Source organism: Coenobita brevimanus, chromosome 103, assembly GCF_032717465.1.
Source record: "Coenobita brevimanus isolate Jiangsu-jjx chromosome 103, ASM3271746v2, whole genome shotgun sequence".
Classification (NCBI taxonomy): domain Eukaryota; kingdom Metazoa; phylum Arthropoda; class Malacostraca; order Decapoda; family Coenobitidae; genus Coenobita; species Coenobita brevimanus.
Genome location: NC_137056.1, coordinates 30,607,125 through 30,627,853, shown reverse-complemented (window position 1 = coordinate 30,627,853; position 20,729 = coordinate 30,607,125). Strand labels below are relative to the sequence as shown.

General features: G+C 41.6%; 1 protein-coding gene across 1 annotated transcript in view; it reads right to left on the bottom strand.

Annotated features, from left to right (window-relative positions):
• The window catches only part of LOC145415663 (cytosolic carboxypeptidase 1-like), a 340,545-nt gene that overhangs the window by 45,510 nt on the left and 274,306 nt on the right, over window positions 1–20,729 (bottom strand). The window contains exons 17-18 of the mRNA XM_080284878.1: window positions 11,162–11,318; window positions 10,330–10,601 (exon numbers count right to left, since the gene is read on the bottom strand). Coding sequence (XP_080141004.1) covers window positions 10,330–10,601; window positions 11,162–11,318 — 429 coding nt within the window. The remainder of the gene's footprint in view (window positions 1–10,329; window positions 10,602–11,161; window positions 11,319–20,729) is intronic.

Sequence of the window (20,729 nt, the reverse complement as noted above, 5' to 3'; positions counted from 1 at the left end):
CTGCTCCTCATTTTATCCCTACAGAGACCTCGTTATAGACGAGAGTCTTGTGTTGTGGAGAGGCAATATTTCCTTTAGGCAGTACATACCCAGCAAGAGACACCGTTTCGGGTTCAAGATCTTTGTTATGTGTGACTGTAAGACTGGTTATGTGCAAGACATAGTCTTGTACACGGGCGCACAGACAGATATAATAGAAGATCGGAGTATAGGACTCTCTGGGGTCGTGGTGAAGACAATAATAGAAGAGTACCTTCATCGTGGTCATGTGTTGTACCTGGACAACTGGTACACTAGCCCTCTTCTCGCTAGGTTCCTCCACCAACACGAAACCGGAGTCTGTGGTACAGTCAAGAGAAACCGTCGCCATATGGTCAAGATAGGGAGGAAACTTGACAAGAACGAGGTGGTTTTCTTCCAAAACCAATAACATCCTTGCAACCCTGTGGAACCACAACAGGGAAGTTTGCCTCCTATCAACTGTTCACAGCCCCCTGATGCACCACACAGACTCCGTGGATCACCGTAGCGAGAGAAGGCGCAACGTATGGAAACCAGAGTCTGTACTTGCCTATAATCTGAACATAAGGCAAGTTGATCAGTCAGACTCGATGATTTCAAGTGTTGACTGTGCCAGGACCACGATGAAGTGGTACAAAAAACTCTTTTTCCACTTGCTCGACATCACGGTCCTGAACGCCCAGTACCTGCACGCAATGACCACCGGAGTATCCGAGACCTTTGAGGGGTTTGTGAGGGAGCTGGCACGTGAAATAATCGTCAAGCATGCCCAGGAAAGACCCACACACCGCACCCGCACCCCCCGGGCTGCTCAGACTCCCCTACGTCTTGCAGGACGCCACTACCCCAGCGCAATCCCTTCCGAACCAAACCGTCGTAAACCCCAGCGTCGCTGCCATGTATGTAGGCATTCGACAGTCAGACCATCCACACAGAGAAAAGACACAAGATACGAGTGTGTCGAGTGCAATGTTGCGTTGTGCCTTCAGCCTTGTTTCAAGGAATATCATAATTTCCTACACTACTGAAACTGTGTGGGAAGGCGAAATGACGCTCATGATAATGGTAAGGCCAGTCAGTAGGTGCTAAGTCAAATATAAAGTTGAAACGGGTGTTATTTTTTCAGAAAAGTAATGTATAAGATGAGAATTAGTGTAAGTGGAAAGAATTGTTATCAAAACTACACCCACTGTGTAAATCTGGTCAGTAAATATGTGATAGCAAGGAAATAAAGTGGAAATGGGTGTAATGTTAGCATGAATAAAACGTATAAGTTGAACATTACTGTAAGTTGTCATAATTGATGTCACGAGTACACCCACATTCTGGTCAGTAAGTATGTGATAGGAATTATATACAGTGGAAGATGTTGTAATGTTAGTAGTAAGGTATTTTATAAGTTGATTACTAGTGTAAGATGAAACAAATGATATCGCGATAACACTCCCTGTGTAAGTACGCGCAAATATGACGCTCAGTTCCATCGTAAGTTCAGAAATGATGTGATATCAATTATATCAAGTGTTTACATGTGCAATGTTAGTGGAGAATTATTATATAAGTACAAAAATAGGTTGTAAGTTGAAATAGTTGTCATAGCGACTTCACCGTGTGTGTTATTATGCGCTATTATTACGCTATATATTTACGTAAGACCTGAAATAATCTCAAAACAGTTCTATAAAGTTGAAAAGTGTATAATAATATTAGAAAAGTACTATGTAAGTAGAAAAAGCACAATACGAGTTGAAACAACAGTCACAGCGAGTTCACTCACTACGTAAATAAGCGCTAACATTACGCTAAATGTTATCAAAAGGCCTGTGAATACGTAAAAACAGTTCAATAAAATGTAAAATGGTATAATGTTATTGTAGAAGTATTATGTAAGTAAAAAAAATTATATGTATCATGATTTTAGAATGTTAGCGATTCATCGTGACCAAGTTGGCCGATTTTGCTCGTTTCGCACGATGGTACAATGCTTATTTGTGCTCTATTTTTGTATAAAATCCAATATACTCTTTTATCACATGTTTTTATGTTTGTAATAAATTCATTTCCACTTACTTTCATTGGTTTCCCAGACTTATAATACCACAGAAAACGTTTGAGGCTCAGACCGCCTAGGGAGAACACGGGGCCAGGTGGGACCAAGGCATACCTGGTTAAGCTAATTAGGGGCCCCGGGGACCAATTTCTTTGCCACCGACCATTGTTTCTGACCAAAAGCGAAAGTTTAAGCAAAAAAAAAAAAAAGGTCGAAAAATGGTCGGGATTGGGGGGTACCAGTGGTCGAAAAGTGGTCGGGACGGGGCGGGTTAAAAAACGCGTTTTCGTTTTAACACGAGCAAATATTTAAGGAGATATGTTTAACTAACAAGGGTTTCTCAATTTAACGTGGCTTTACACGTACGTGATGGTTTCAAATTAGCCGTGTGCGCCTTGGACAGTCCCGAGCTGATAGTCCGTGTGTGGCAGTTTATGCATAAATACAATTTTTTATTAGTCTGTTGCTTAAACTGGTTTCATTCGAACTATAATATTCAAAAACGAAGTTTGGCCCCATTCTGAGCAATTTGGCTCATTTTCGGACAAAATTTGGCCAGGAAAGTGATGGTAGATCTAAACTGTTACACCTTGATGCTGCAGAACAGAAAGAAGAAAACCACTCACACCAAGATAGAGCAGTTCTTTATGAAGAAGACAGAAAAGTTAAGGGAGTTATCTTCATCACCAGTAGCACGGGAGTCAGAGGAAGGGGAAGAGGAAGGACAGAAGAGTGAGGAGGGACAACAAATTTAGGGTGGGGAGCGGCGGGAGGTGGGGTAGAGGGGGAGGGACAGCAGCAGACGACGAGTGATGCAAAGATGAAGCGAGGCTGTGTTGTTATTGTTTGTGACCTACTTACTGTAATGAAAATGTTGCCTTTACTGTAGTGTTTTTATGACCTACTAATGCATTAATAATGTTGAGGAACTTTCACAATGCCGTGAATGAAGCAGACTTGAAAGAGAATCCACGTAAAACACGAAAACAGTATGTATTTGGGGAGAAGTAAACAACGCTTCGGCCCAACTAGGGCTCAATTGTTGTTTATTTCTCCCAAGATATACTGTTTTTGTTTTTTACGTGGATTTGCCTTCAAATTAATACTGTTGCTTTTAAGTTTAGAGTATCATAACTCCCCAAATGGGTAGACTTTCCTAGAGTCCAGGAACATAACCCTCAATATTACCAGTGTTTCTTATGGGAAATTATGTTTAAAAAACGCGTTTTTAACTAATGCGACCTCTCCAGGAACCTAACCCTCGTGTTATTTGAGAGGTTAGTGTATACACATATATATATATATATATATATATATATATATATACAGTAGAACCTCTCTCATTCGGACTATATGGGGGGAAGGGTTGTCCGATTTAGCAGATTGTCTGGACCATCAGGGTAATCTCCAGTTCATACCAAAAACTGTCTACATATGGTATGTTTGTAAATTATTAACATATGTGGTATATGTCAACCCTACGTAACTGCAAAAGATGAAAAGATACTAAAATAACCAAACTAATCATGGACGATAGTTTTGTATTGCATAATTTACAGGTAAGGCCATGACAAGAAATTAGCCTACATTTTAAATTGTAGTAAGTGACTAAGGCTCGTTTAGGCAAAAAAATAAATTAATTAATTAACTGTAATATTTGGAATAAAAATAAAACTTATGTAGGCAAAAAATACATTGTCATCTTTGGCATATTGATAACGCCCATATGGGCAAGAAGCTAATGTTTGATGTACAAGTAAAGCACATTTAAGTACAAAAAATAACCTACAGTAATCATTAAACACTGCAGAATATTCTGACCCATTTTTGCGTAAGCAAACTCCTCCTTTTAACACCTTTATTCATTGCAGAAGCTACACTTGCATTAAGGGGCATGGTAAGGAGGATGAAATACACCGTAAAAATATAAATGGTTGGTGAACTAGTTGATGGAATGAATGCTAGCGTGTGTTTAAACAGGTGCCCATGTTGCGACCTAGCGTGATCCGAGACTAAATGAATGACGATCGCTTTTCGCACTGATATTGAAAATGACTTTAGAATTACTTTCAACATTTTTGGAGGTCATTATTATTAAAGTTTGTCCAAATTAACAGAAATCCGGATCAAAGGGGTCCGGACCAAAAAGGTTCTACTGTGTATATATATATATATATATATATATATATATAAACAGTTATAGGAAGTGAGGAGTGTGTGCAGCAGCACAAACTATTGATTTGTGATATGGTGTTTAAAGATCAAGTGATGAAAAAGAGGACTTATGTACCTAGGAGGAAAATATGGAAGCTGAAAAACCAAGTAGTAAGGTATGCCTTCTATAGCGAGTTGAGGAGAGTGGTGGCTGAACAGGGAGCTGTAGACAGAGACGTTAACGAACAGTACAGAGCCCTCAAGAACAATTTCTTGAGAGTTACAGATGTAACATGCGGCTGGACAAGAGGACCACCAAGACATAAAGTAACTTGGTGGTGGGATGAGGGTGTAGAAGCTGCAATTAAGGAGAAAAGAAGGCTTTTCCGGGAATGGAAGAAGGGTGGTAGCAAAGAGGAATATTTGGCTGCCAAGCGTAGGGCTAGGAGAGAGGTATACAGGGCAAAGTCTGAGTCACAAAGACAATTACTTGATAACCTAAATCATGGGGAAAGGAAAAATATATTTAGGGTGGCAGGTCAGGTGAAGAGGGATAATCGGGATATCATAGGTGAGCAGTGTGTGAAGAATGATGAAGGAAGGGTAGTGGTGAACAGTGAGGATATTAAAGATGCATGGAGAGAGCATTATAACTGGTTGTTGAATGAGGAGTTTGACTGGGACAGGGAAGGTTTGGAGCCAGCAGATCAAGTGTCTGGCCCTTGGTCTTTGATTGATACCGCTACTGTGAGTGAGGCAATAGGCAGGATGAGGGTGGGGAAGGCAGAAGGTGTGTCTGGGTTGACTGCCGAAATGTTAAAGGCCTCACGCGATATAGGGGTGAGTTTAGTCACTGACCTGATAAATAGGATTATTTATGAGTGTGTTGTCCCAGATGATTGGCTGAAGAGTGTAATTGTAAATGTGTATAAAGGGAAGGGTGATGCCCTGGAAAGAGGAAATTATAGAGGTATAAAGCTTTTAGATCAGATAATGAAGGTAATGGAGAGAGTTTTAGAAGGTATGATTAGAGAAAGAGTGAATATTGATAAGATGCAGTTTGGGTTTATGCCAGGTAGGGGGACCACTGATGCCATATTCATTGTTCGACAGCTTCAGGAAAAATATACTGGTAGGAGAAGGGATCTTTATTTTGTTTTTGTTGATTTGGAAAAGGCCTTTGACAGAGTCCCTAGAGAGGTGGTGAAGTGGGCAATGAGAAAGCTTGGCTTGGAGGAGTGGCTGGTTAGGGTGGTTATGGCTATGTATGTGGGTGCTCACACCCAGGTGAGAGTGAATGGAGATTTGAGTGATGAGTTTTCCGTGAATGTTGGTGTGCATCAGGGGTCAGTCTTGAGTCCCATGTTGTTTATCATGGTACTTGAAGTCCTTTCATGTGACTTTAGAAACGGACTCCCATGGGAGTTGTTGTATGCTGATGATTTGGTGTTGATTGCAGAGAATGAAAGGGAGGCGGAGGAAAGGTTTAGGAAGTGGAGAGATGGTATGGGGCAAATGGGTTTAAGGGTAAATGCAGACAAAACAAAAGTGATGATATCTAGGGTTGGTGGCGGTACTGTCAAAGACGAGGGAGAGTGGCCATGTGCAGTTTGCCACAAGGGCGTGGGAAGTAATTCCGTCTTGTGCGGTGTGTGTGATAAATGGGTGCATAAGAGATGTAGTGGTATCAGAGGTAGACTGCGAGATAATGCTGAATTTATGTGTACGGCGTGCCGGGGTGAGCAGGTGGAGATCGTCAGACGTGAAAGGATTGAACTTGCTGGTGAATCTCTTGAGTGTGTGGAAGAGTTTTGTTATTTGGGAGACATGTTGTGTGCTGGAGGTGGGGCTGGAGCTAGCTCTGTGGCTAGGGTGAGAAGTGGTTGGAAGAAGTTCAGGGAGCTCTTGCCTCTCCTGACATTGAGAGGGATCTCCTACGTGCTAAGGGGTCTTTGTATGCAGCATGTGTTAGGAGTGTAATGCTGTATGGCAGTGAGACCTGGGCAGTGAAGGAGGAAGACATTCGCCGGCTCAGACGTACAGAAATGACAATGATTAGATGGATGTGCAGTGCGTCCCTGCGTCCAAGGCCTGGAGGGGGTGGGTTTACAATGGAAGAGTTGAGAGGTAGGATGGGACTGGAGTGTATTGGTGTTGTGATGAGGAGAGGTAGATTGAGGTGGTTTGGACATGTGGAGAGGATGGGGGATGATAATTGGGTGAGGAAGGTGAGAAGTGTTAATATTGGGGGTGGGGTTATGAGGGGTAGACCGAGAAAGACATGGGACGAGGTCATTAAGTGTGACCTTAGGGTTAAGTGACTGAACAGGGAGGCTGCAATGGATCGTGCAGCGTGGAGGGCTGCCATTAGGTGACCAAGGCCGACACATGCAAGCATGTTGGAGCCTTTAAAAACGAAACGAAACGATATAAACAGTACATATATATATATAATATCTCATCTCTCATTTCATCAGGCGATTGAGTGTCCACTGCAGGACCAGCCTATCCCAACTGAAGTGGGGGCGATACAGCCAATGTATATCTACCGAGTGGCTTAGGCTGTCTAGTAGAGACTGTATGTAGGGTGAGAAGTGCTTGTAAGTGTAACTGCAGTGTTGGAGTGGCTTTGGATGTGTGTGTAGTCTGTGAACCAAGTGTAATCAGTCTGCACAAGCCAACTGGGTGCAAGCATATGTTATAGTATGAGACAAAGGTTCAACCACAGCACCCCTTGTGTCCGCCAATGCAGTATATGGTCAGAAGAACGCTCCCAAAGTTTATTACCCTGGTGGGGCATGAACCCTCGATCTTCAGTGTACGAAAACGCACACTTTACCACTGTACCACGGAGGCTCCTATATATATATATATATATATATATATATATATATATATATATACTCAATCCTCGTAAATCGCGACAATTAGGGTCTGGACTACTGCCGTGATTTACGAACTCCGTGATTTATGAATAATAACTCTTATGTGAAAAATTAATTTGGGTCTGGACTTTGGCTAAGAGGGTGTATGTAGGTGAGGTGGAGGGAGGGAGAGGGAGGGGTAGACCGAGGATGAGGTGGAGGGATGGAGTTGAGAGGTATATGAGGGAGAGGGGGGTGAGTTGGGGGGAGGGTAGTCAAATGGTGGGTGACAGAGTGACTTGGAGGCGTTTTGTCTGTGGCCACCCTTTGCGGGATTAGGGCGTCGGGCTATAGATAGATAGATAGACTTTGGTCAACCGACCCCCACAGCACCCTACCTACACCTATCTAGGCACCATCAAACACAAACATACAAATTTCGGAATATTCAGTGCATGTATTAAATAGAAATATGCAACGTTAAGGGATCTCACCTTAATCCTATGATGAAATTGCTTAAGTTAATGGAGTGGGGTGGTGTTAGGAAGAACTTAGAACCTCTCAGCATGAGGTGGAGGTGCTCCCTCGTACTGTTCTCCCATCTCCAGTTCCTCTGCCTCCCTCAGGAAGCCTTCAAAGCCTGCCTCAGAGATGACAGATGCTACGTCATCCACATCCTCAGTGTGTGAAGGGCCAGGCTGAGGTTCAGGCTCAGCTTCTGCCCTTACCCCAGCAAAATAGTGGGTGATGAGTTTCTGATGTCTCTCATTAACTCTGCGATTATGGAAGTCCTTGTAAAAATGCATAGCTTTTTCTAGGTAACCAATACTCTCACTACACCTTTCCTCATCGCGTTCAGTGGATTTCACAATCTCCTTGGCCAAGTCTATGTAAACATGCAAATCAATGAGCTCCTTCACAGAAGGCCCGCCACGTTCCTGCAAATTCACTTCACTCATTCACAGATGGTCTGCCTTTCCAAGTGCTTGTTGTCTTCTATAACAGCCTCCATAACAGCCTCAGCATCATCAACCTTTGAAAACATCCCTCCCTTCTCAACATGACGAATATGACAACGGCGGCAGCTTCTTGATACCATACTGCTTAGAGCGCTTCATCGGGGGGTCGGGAGGGGCCATGGCAGGTAGGAGGCAGGAGGAAGTTGCATAAAAAAGGCAGGTAGCTCTCGTACTGCACAGCAATGGTCTGTAGTGTGCGGACTGATGGGACAAGAACAACAACATGGCGGTATTAGTATGCACACTTGCCACCAGGGATGCGCGGTGATTAGTTGTTGGGGCACGATTTTCAGTTTGAATGTCGTGGTTTACGGTTCTCCTCTGAAAAAACCCACTTGGGTGCCTAGGTCCGCGATTTTCGTGACTTAACAGTGATTTAAGGTTGTTGGCAGTCTGACGGCCACTTAGCTGCGATTACGAATCTGTGCTTTATGAACACGTGATTTACGAGGATTGAGTGTATATATATACTGTATATATATATACATATATATCTACTACTACTGCCAGACGCCTCAATCCCGTTTGGGGTGGCCACAAAAAAATCGCCTCCAAGTCGCCCTGTCCCCCGCCATTTCACTGCCCAGCTCCCAACTCACACCCCCCTCTCTCATATACCTCTCCACCCCATCCCTCCATCTCATCCTCGGCCTCCCCCTCCCTCTTCCCCCCTCCACCTCACTCACATACACTTTCTTCGTCAGTCTTTCACCCTCCATCCTCTCCACATGGCCAAACCACCCCAGTGTGTTCCTCATAACGCTTCCTATCACATCCACATCCACACCACAATGCTCCTTTATATCCTCATTCGTCAGCCTGTCTCTCCACGTGACTCCACAGGCTCCTCTTAAATAACTCATTTCATATATTTAACTGCAATAAAATACTCCATCCATCACAAGTCACCACCACCACCACCTTCACTTCCATTTCTATAGCTCATTATGACCTATTAAATGTGACAATGAAAGTACTTACATTTTCCTACAGAATATCACACTAAATGGTCATTTTACACACAGGACCCTCTACTAAACCCTAGGTAATGAACACTGACATAAATATGGCACTGACCAAAGGTCTTGTCAGCCCAGGAACTGAACCAAAAATTTCTCAGTTATGGGGGCATCACACACCCTTGTCTCACTCATAGACTGACAATGAAATACACACTCAAACATATAACATCCATCTCCCCTAATGCATGCTCACCATACTGAACTATTTACACTAAATTTGCTGATATACTATAAAAATTTTTATTAACTTATCCATATATACCAAGATGCATTAATCATGGAAGGGGTGATCATAAGTGAATAGCCTTCATATCTCACTTCTCTGTCATCAAGATGCTCTTTCTCCATCTCATACCCCAACACCCATATATCTCCACACCACAACTCTATCCCATCCTTGGTCTGCTCCCCCACTTCATCACCTCATTCACATACTCTCTTAGCCAATCTCTTATTCTCCAGTCTTTTCACATGGCCAAACTATCTTAAAGTACCTCTCCTTTCCAATTTGAGCATATTGTACTTTACAGAAAACCACCTATCAAACAAACTAATCAGCAGGGAATGAGATCGTAAGTCATTCAGTCTGACAGTTTGATTTAGCTGATGTTTGATGGTCGACTTAACTTACAAATCCAGATTCACTGTATACCCATCCTAATTTGTTGGTTAAACTAAGTTCCTCAGGGTTAACATATTGCATTATTAGTAACTAAAAATTTAAAATCAGTATTAAATTACAGTACCATACGAAAATAAAAATATTCTTTATTTACCTTCGATCACAAAGACAGACATTCAGTCAGCTGCATCTGTCTTATGTACAGTACTGAACCTTGTTTTGTGTATGATGATTTTGTTCAGTTGGCTCAGTTGATTAAAGATGAAATTTAGCAAAATGAGGTTTGTCATAACAAGGGCTTACTGTCTCATATTCTCTTCAGCTTAGGGCCTGTAGTGAGAGAATAAATGAAGGTTACACCTAACCTGTTCCTAAACTGTCCAATTTGAAAATTCACTCCACCCATTCATTAACCAGTCCCTACTTCACTCTTTTTACCAGGAGTATATGAGGCTGGGATCAAGTTACTTAGTCCTTATAAGCTGAATAAAATCATCTGGACATGGCATCAATGAAACACAGTTTGATGTCACTGTACTGAAAGGGTTAGGGTATATGCTGGGTTTCCGATACCAACCTGAAGTCTGGTATAGGTGTATGGGTAGTGGTAAGCGAGGTAGCACACATCATAATCATGTGGGAAGACAACTGTGAAGGTAGCAGTGTAGTAGCACTTGCTGGTACCACCCCCACCCACCCTCTTGCCGGAATGACGGTCCTGCTGGCTGTGGTGATCCTTGGGTACCCGGGCATAGTGATTCTTGTGGTAGCAGATGTCATGGCCAGTCCGTTCCCAACAACTTCGACCTTCTATGGCCTCACGCACACTAAACATCACTGGCTTCATCCCTGGTGGGATGGGAAGAGGGCAACTCAAATCCTCCACTTCTTCTCCTCTCCCTGCTATACAATATATGCATGGAACTGTTCCATGTCTATTCATACCTGAAATGGGTCCAAGTTGACCTAAAACTACTGTATCTTCCCAATACATAAAATTTCCAGATATGGGCTAAAATTTTCCATTCATGCCCAGTCTTAATGAACTGCTGAACTTTTTTAGTAACTAATGGTGAGACCTACCATATTAAATTCCTTTCTACTCATTTACCAAAAACTTCACTGCATTTACCACAAATGAATTCTAAGGTTTTACTCAACAAAAAAATCACGATGTAATAAATGTTCTGGTGTATCTTTAGCAATCAATCAGATATAGTATGCTATATCCTCATAATAATGTATAATATACTACTGCACATGGTACTGCTGCACTACTGTAAATGATATTGCATGTTGATATTTCATGAAAATTAATATTTTTTTAACGGCTCTGCCAAATATGAAATTATTGCAGCTACAACAGAACTAAATCCTTGGTGAAATAAATGAAGTCTAAGTCCACTTACCAAAATTAAATTCACTGTTAGGTTTTTCATTGTTGATGATATTGAAGACGTAGGGAATGCCACTGCGCATGTTGCTCACCTCGAAGTAGAACCATTGGTGGTGGTGGCGGGAGTTGACATCAGCATTTAGTATCAAGTCATATTCAGTACTTGAAGCCTGGAGGAATTGCAGAGAGAATGAAAAAAGATACAAAGGGCAGCAGATCGGCAAAATGAGTACTGTAACTGCTAATCCCATTTTATCTTATTTGATGAGCATGGGCCCGAGGCCAGGCTTAGGGGGAATAATCAAACCTTCCCCATGCATGCATTACATGACTGAAAAACCTAGTTCCCTCTTTGGGCTTAAATTTAAGCAAGGTAACCACTATTAATGGGGCATTCTAACCATTAAATCACCTAGCTAAAGAGGATTGAATAAGGTACTGGCAGTTTTGACCACCGCTTTCCCACTGATAATACAGCAGTATATGATCCTAACTTGTCTAAACACTGCAACATGAGTATCTAGACATACTTCAGGCATGGGTGGAGGACAACAGACAATTTGATCACTCCAGCAAAATTCACCACCATACTCATCACCAGCAGCAATCATGAGCACAGGTACACCACTAATATCATACTAGTTGTTTCCCAGTGCCACACACACCCTCTACTTTGATCCTTGGTGTGGAAGATGACACTGGACTCACCTTCAAGGACCACATACAAAACATCAAGAAGTGATGCACCCCCAGTCTCAATGCAATCAGGACTTGGGCAGCAAAATGAAACACTCTCCCTACTCTACAAATACATTATTGTACTACATTAGATCTCCTATGCCTCCCCAGCATGGGCTCCCATCCTATCTAACACCCAATAAAACACCTTGCAGACCATACAAAACAATGTCCAATGCATCATTACTGGCTGCACCTGTACCACTCCCACACCTCATTTACACTCTGAAGCTAAAGTCCACCCTGTTAGAGAATATCTTGACATAAGAGACACAAGGCAACCTGTATTAACTGACAACACGAGCATTGCTCAATTCCTGTATACTACACGAGCATTGCTCAATTCCTGTATACTACAAACAGGTAAATACAAATAGGTAAATACAACATTAACACTGTAATAAACCCAAGTAACTACTTCATAGGGGGAATTGTTTACCCGTGATCAACCGGTCTGCTCGGCCAGGCAGACCATGGTTCAGCAGCAACAACGACAACAGAAGTTTATGTTATGGCACCATGGACTCAGTCAACTACCACACCTTCGTGACTACTATACTGTACTCTCTGAGTTTATCTCTAACTGTAGTGTAATAGCATGTTGTTACCCAGGAAACTACTTACTATGTTGGGTGGTAACCAGTTACGCAATACATGGATGCATGCAACTGACTTACATCACTTGATACCCAGTTGGCAGCTACAACATACATCACTTGAGTCAGACTTTAAAAATGTATTTTTCCCTGCTTTGCTTTGGTGCATATAGGTGACTAACAACTTGAAATGAATGATGTAGTTGCATCCTGAGTTTCATTTTCCCAGACATTCCCACTTCACAACTCTCCAACACAATGCATTTTCTGATAGAGTTCCCCCTGGAATTAAAGTCCTAAATACTTGCCCTGACTATACTGTGATAGATATTGACCTAAATCTTGGTATACTCAAAATTTAAAATATGTTCCTTCATCTCGTACGGGGGGGGAAAAAAAAAAAAAAAAAATCTAATGAAAATTTATTTTCATTTCTTTATCAGACAAAAACCATGGAAATTAACTCCATTATGACTGAATGATGAGATATATTGACTATATTATTAAGCATACACATATTTCAACAAGTTTTCTTTCTTACTGAAAGACTGAAACTGTTTTTTAACAAACTTAGAAAAAGGATATTATTTGTGCACTATGGCAAGAGTAGGAAATCCTAATGGTGCAGTTTATGAATTATAGCATTCCAACAGAATGTGACTGCTGCTGTAATCATGTAATTGCTAAGTAACAAATGACTGGTGGCTCTTGTCTAAATTGTCTGGACCAATTAGGCTAGCCCTGGGCCCCTTCATTCCTGATGGGGCAAAAAAGGAGTGGATGATACATGGATGAAGTGACATTGGTGGTAACAGCTCTCTAGTACCACTATACAGCAGGCTTGGCCATAATGCAGCTAGCTGGTTGACAACAGAGACAGTGCTACAGAAAACCGTGTTATGGAAAACATACAGCCTCTGGGAAAAATGGCCTATGGTCAACACCCTCCCCACAGTCACCCCTAGTCATCTCCCAAGCCTGCCCTAACCAACTTAAACTGGCCATCAATGTACCACACAATGATAAACACAATTAAAGAACACTGTACTGTTGTTTGTATTGCTGTTCAACCCCAATCTGTCTGACTGAGCAGACCTGTTAAGTGCAGGTAAGCAACTGCCCCTATGGGTCTGATCCATAGCTTCTCTACAATGTTGATGCGTTTTCATCTTCGTGTGGTGTGTGCTGTGCAGTGTTCCACTATGTGTGTTAAGTTGTGTGGGCCTATTCTGCAATCAGGGCATGTCATCTGTCATTCCATCCAACTCAAATCTAAGCTGGTAGCTGAGGAACTGGGTGATGTCCTGCTCTAAGCCTAGCTATATGAACTCACTCATCTCTATTTAAGGACACCTCCATTGGGTGAAAATCACGAGGAGGAGCTTGTAATATAGTGTTCTGACTGAGGTGTTGTATTGCCCTGTGTGTAAAGTGAGTATGTAAGTGTTAATTCCATGCTTGTGACAGAATGTTTGGGGATGGGATATTGTTATTAGAAAGGGTTTGATATTGTTTGTGTGATTACTGTTTTATGTGCCTAGGTTTGTTGTGTGTGTATTTACCTATTTGTATTTACCTATTTGTAGTATACAGGAATTGAGCAATGCTCGTGTTGTCCTGTCTCCATATCCACATTTATCAAGTCTACCTTTACACACATGAATGTTTTTCTCATGCACCACCTCTTTGTCTAAGTCGTTCCAAATATTTAAGAATATACCTAATTGTGATATACACGGAATGTACTATGCTCGTGGGTTTCCGTCGCTGTTTCTCAATAAGTCGAATTTAACTTTAAACTCGTTTATGTTTTTAGACTGGACGATCTCTTTGTCCAGGCTATTCCATAAGTCTATACTTCTGTAAGGAAAGCTATATTTCTTGATATCCTTCAAGCAGCTTGACTTTTCAATTTCATTCCATGTCCTCTTGTTGCTCTCTTATCCCATACAAACAGATCTTCTTTGTCAATTTTATCTACTCCCACCATGGTCCTGAACACCGCAATCATGTCTCCCCTCTTTCTCCTTTCCTCTAACGAAGGCAAATCCAGTTTTTCCAGCCTCTCTCTGTATGACAGGTCTGTCAGACTGGGGACCATCTTGGTTGCTGTTCTTTGTATTCTCTCAATCTTGTTTATATCTTTCTTTTTGTGTGGGGACCACACTACCGCTGCATATTCTAACCTGGGGCGGATCATGGCCACTATCAATTTTTTCATCATTTCCTCATCCATATAATGAAATGCTACTCTTATGTTAGTCAAGAGCTTATAAGTCTCTCCAACTATCTTGTTAATGTGCTTTTCTGGTGACAAACTATCTTGGATCAGCACTCCCAAATCTTTCTCTTCTCTCCTTTTTGTGATTAATTCATTACCCAAAAAATAATTCAGTGATGGTCTCCTGGTACTTTTACCCATTTCCAATATTTTACATTTCTTTACATTAAATTTCATTTCCTACGTCCGGCTCCAATTGTGTATCCTATCCAAATCCTCCTGCAGTATTTTACAATCCTCCTCAACCTCTATCTTCCTCAAGATCTTTACATCATCAGCAAACAGACTCGCATAACTGTTCACTCCATCTACCATATCATTTACATAAATCAGGAACATTACTGGCGCCAACACTGAGCCTTGAGGGACTCCACTTGTTACTTCCCTCCATCCAGACATCTTTTCCTTTATTACTGTCCTCATTTGTCTGTCTCTCAAAAAGTCTCTCATCCATTCCAGAAGTTTCCCCTTTAGTCCTCCTATATATTCTAGTTTCCACATTAGTCTCTTATGAGGTACCTTGTCAAAGGCCTTCTCTAAGTCTAAGTACACACAATCCACCCAACCATCTCTCTCCTGTACCACATCAATCGCTCTTGAGTAAAAGCTCAACAAGTTTGAAACACATGACCTTCCACTTCTGAATCCAAACTGACATTCAGCCAAAATATTCATCTCTTCCAGATATTTTATCCATCTGTCTTTCAGGATTCTCTCACACAATTTTGCGACCATGCTGGTTAGAGACACTGGTCTATAATTCAGGGGTTCTTCCCTGTTTCCTCCCTTGTAAATTGGTACCACATTTGCCCTCTTCCATTCTTTTGGCACTTTCCCCTCTTCCAGTGAGCATACAATTAAGCTGTGAATTTTATCCGCCAGTTGTTCTCTGCATTCCTTCAGTACCCAATTAGAAATTCCATCAGGTCCTGGGGCTTTCCTTACATCTTGAGTTTCCAGTAATTTATACACTTCCTGCACCTCCACTTTTATATCTTTCATCACCGGAACATTTCTAATCACTCCCTCCCCTTCCACAAGCTCCTTTTCTTTAGTGAAAACTGACTGGAAACGTTTGTTCATTATTTCTGCTTGCATTGCCGCATCATTAAAGACCTCTCCATCTACTTTCAGCTTGGTGATTCCTTCCTTTTGTTTCAGTTTGCCATTAACAAATCTATAAAACAGTTTGGGTTCATCCTTGCATTTGTCAATTATACCTTTTTCAAAATTCCTTTCTTCTTCCCTACGTATTCTTGTGTATTCGTTTCTTGTTCTTTTATATTCTTCCTTTGTTCTGTCGTTACCTCTCTTTCTCCAATTGTTCCACGCCTTATCTCTCTCTTTTTTGGCTATCATACACCTTCTATTAAACCACTCCTTTTTCCTGTTTTCTTTCCCTCTTACTCTTGGTACAAATTTTTCCACTCCCAAATTATAGAGGTCTAGAAAGATATCCCACTTCCTCTGTATCTCTCTTGTTTCTCTGAATTTTCTCCAATCCGCATTTTCAAAAAAGTTTTTCAATCCTGTAAAATTTGCTTTGCCAAAGTTGTATCTTCCCTGTCTATGAAGCTCGTCTCTTGGCTCGACGTTTCCTATTAACATCTGGAACTCAATGACCACGTGATCACTTTTTCCCAAAGGACAGAGATATTCCAATGATTCTATTACATCAGGTTCTTTGGTGAACAGTAAATCTAACCTTGCTGGTGTGTCCTCACCTCGAAACCGTGTCTCTTCTTTGACCCACTGCGTCATCACATTATTCATTATTATATTTAATAACATAGTACCCCACGAATCCTCGCCGCCTCCAGTACCATTCCTCCCAGTTCACCTCTTTACAATTAAAGTCACCCACCAAAATTATATTATTGCTTTTCTCAATTATTTTTTGCAAGTAGCTAGCCATATCTGACAACATCTCATGGTATTCGTCATCCTTCCATGCTCTCGTCTTTGGGGGAACATACACTACCGCCATATCTCTCTTAACATTCTCTCCAGTTTCTAATTTCATATATATCACTTCAGCCCTGCCTTCTCCCATTTCCACAGTATCTACATTTATGTTGTTCTTCACTGCTATCATCACTCCTCCTCCCTTTTTTCTTTTCTGTCTTTTCTCCACAGTTTGTATTTACCATCTCCCAAATGAACATCAATATCTTCTCTTAATTTGGTCTCTACAAAGCACATGACATCAGGTTCATGTTCTCTCAAGAAATCATTAATTTCGATCCTTGTCGATATGAAACCATCAACATTAGTATATATCACCTTCAAATTATTTTTGACATTATTAATACCCTCTTCTCTCCTACTCTCTGTCCGTACCACTTCCTCAACTTCTGATCTTTCACAACCATCCCCCCTAATTTCCTTCACTTCTATTTCCTTAAATACCATTTCCTTACTTTCATATCCAATACTCTCCAAAAAAAAGTATTACGTTCTTCCTCTGTCCTCTTATCATTTTTTTCCTTTACTTCTTCCTTTAATGATTTTAAAGCTTCTCTTTCTTCTTCATTCAGATCTTTTCTTATTATAATATTTTCCATCCCCGCCTCTTTGCTTAATTTCCAAGTCACTTTAAGTATCTCATTTATTACACTTTCTGATGTAAACTTGACTCTCATTGGTCTTGTTTCCCCTTTCTTATAAGGCCCTATCCTCCTTACTTCCTCAATTTCTGTGTGTGTGTGTGTGTGTGTGTGTGTGTGTGTGTGTGTGTGTGTGTGTGTGTGTGTGTGTATCATGTAATGATGGGTGTTGTGTCCAGCCCAACTTCACCATACAAATGACTGCTTTGTATTCATTCATTTAAATGATCATAAAGAAGTTATACCCCTTCTGCATTAAGTGATCACTGATTTTTGTTTGTATGATCTGAGCACTCCCCCATAAGAAGCCCCAATGTGTTCGCACAGACACTCAAGCCAACAGCCGTGCGTTGAGCCAAGATGGCCATCGGTGTTTACATGCATAAAACCCCATTTTGAGTCAGTTGTGAAAGCTCTCTGTTTCCCACCACCCCACTGAAGTCCTCATGTGAATCATCCACTCTGTCACATATCTTGCTGTGGTGATTATGTCTTTCCTTGTGAGCCTTTTGTTACATTGCCTTCTTGCATGTACATAGCCATCAGACCATCATCCCCATCATAATACAGTAGTCCCTCAATTATCAGATACAATAGAGCCAAAGGCATGCCCAGATAATGTCTCTGTCTAGATAACGGACTTCTCCCCTGGCCCCCCCTTCGTACATAGCCTAACTTAGAAAGCCAGTGTAAAAGGCCATGGTAGTACAGTGAGTCCTCGAAATATGAAAGGGATAGGGACCAAAAAAAACTTTCGTAAGCCAAAATTTCGTATATCAGAACGATTTTCCCCATTGAAATACACATATAAAGGGGGGGATGCGTTCCAGGACCCCATTGGACCCCCCACTTAAACTTTACCCCTCCTATTTAGAAGTATGCAATACAATTATACAGTACTATATGATTGTACAGACATAAGAAAATAAAACATACAACTAATTACTGTAGTACTAGTATACTGTACAGTTACATATAAACCTGTGCTGTGGCTGGAGATTCATGTCGCTGATATGGTGTCTGGTACTTCCTGGTGCAGGTGTTTCTGAAGCTGTTGATGGTCCAATTTCCTCTCCAGAGTCAGAGTATGGTGTTGTTTCTTCTTGGCAGCTGGGTCCCCGGATGCTGGAGATGATGCAGCGCATTTGGGAGGCATGGCAAAAATACGAAACTAGGAAGAACAATGAAAAACTGCATAACGTACAGCGAAGCTGAGAGGAGAGGATGGACATGATTCGACTGAGACGCACGCGAAAATGTGTTTACCAGAAAGGGGTTAGTTCGTTTTCTTGCCGCAAGTGAGTGTGGCGCTGTGCAGCAAGTCCATTTTGAATTTTTCGTATTTCTTCTTGTATCATTTTCGTACTATTGAGACTGATACTTTCATATTGTGGAATTTGTCCTACATTCATCGCTTTCGTACCATCGGAAGGTCGTACATCGAGTTTTCGTATTTCGAGGACTCACTGTACATCGCACAACAATTGTTCCTGTTAACACTAATCTATCTGATCAAGCAGACCTATAAATCACAGCCAAGCAATTACTACAGTCAAGCAGACCCATAACTACAGCAAGCAATCACCAATGCAGGGCCATAACCTGCAGTGACATGAAAAAAACATGAAAAAAAATGGCTACACAAGAAAAATGCAGTGGGCACACAAGATATAATGGTAAAAATGGAATAAAATCATGGTAAAATAGAATAAAATCATGGTACAGTACAGTAAGCTAGAATAAAATCAATGTCAACACACACGATTAGACCATCCTGCATCAATCTTACCCAGGGTCTCCCGTTTCTCCAGTATCAGCACTACCCTCTTCCTTTTTCCTGGTGGAGGGGCCATCATCACACACCCTAGGAAGTGGCAAGCAAGGAATAGCAAGGCCTGAAGAAGGTAGGGAACAACCACAAAAGCCACCACGTGCACTGCCATAACAACTGTCTGAAAGAAGCTGTTCACAACACTGTTGCTGCGCGGAAACTAAGAACGACTGAGGGGGATCTCTAGCTGATGTTGGGTGAACTACCAAGCCAGTCAGAACTCGGAACGGCACCACCAGGCTATTCCCACCCTGCCGGGAGAAAATGTTCACGTGGGCACAATTTCCACCAAGGTGCATGCATTTTGCCTGGATAAAACAGAAAAATGTACGAATAATGATTTCTAACAGCCAGATCACAGCATCCAGATAATGGATTATCTAGGTAATGGGTATCTGGATAATAGAGGGATTACTGTATTGCAGAGCAAATGTGCAGCTAACAGTGCTGTGTTTGATTTAACCCGCCCCGTCCTGGCCACTTTTCGACCACTGGTACCCCCCAATCCCGGGCAATTTTCGACCTTTTTTTTTTTTGCTAAAACTTTCGCTTTTGGTGAGAAACATCGAAAATTCATAGAGAAATCGCTCACCAGAGGTTTAAAATACTCATTACAGGTAGGAGAGCCTCCTTACTTTACTGGGTTTTCTATCAGGCTGGCACCAAAGAAAACGAGTTCTATGGGAGGATAACTATTTCACACCACTCATAAACGGTATTTATTTATTTACTGTTACGAATTTATATGTAGTACAAAAGTATATTGGTTTTCAAGCAGTAATATAGGCATTATAAGCATTGTTTCACTCACTAATACCTGACCTTTTTTTGCCACATTACCTGATCATCATTTCTAACTGTTTCTTCCTCTAATGCTATGTAAAGTTTGTCCTCCACATTGTCATTGATTGGGGAATCACTCTGGCCCTGAATTTCGTACCGTGGCATGACATGGCTATACTGGCCAGGTCACTGATAACAGGTGAATTGCTGAGAAAAGGGCATGCAGGGGGGGGGAGGAGGTCATGCTGGGTAAGGCATTGTCTCTGCCTGGCATCTTGTTGAGGCAGGTGTCCCGTGTATACGTACCAAAAATGACTCGCGAAAATTGAAAATTGTGGAAATTATGAACCTTGCAATTGCAGGACGTTGAAGTACGTCCTCGGGATTAGCTGTGACAAAACATGAGGACGTGGAAGTACGTCCTCAGGACGGCGCGGGTTAATGTGCAAAGCACACAAATATTATGAATTACCTTATCACTAACAAATCATGTCTGGCAAGGGTACAAGCCCCATTGGAAAGTGATGTGCAAATGAAGGCACTGATGGGAAGGTTAAGACGGTAAGACTAGCTCTTCTCTTGATTCAGCAGGACATGGTGAAGCGACATAAGGCAAGACAAAGGATCAATTGGATTTCTGATGCCCTTAGGTTGTCCCAGTCAGTTGCCTCCGCCGTTATAAAGAAGTCTAAGGCAGTCCTCACAACTGGGGAACATGTGTTCTCCCTAACTGCGAACTGGGTGAG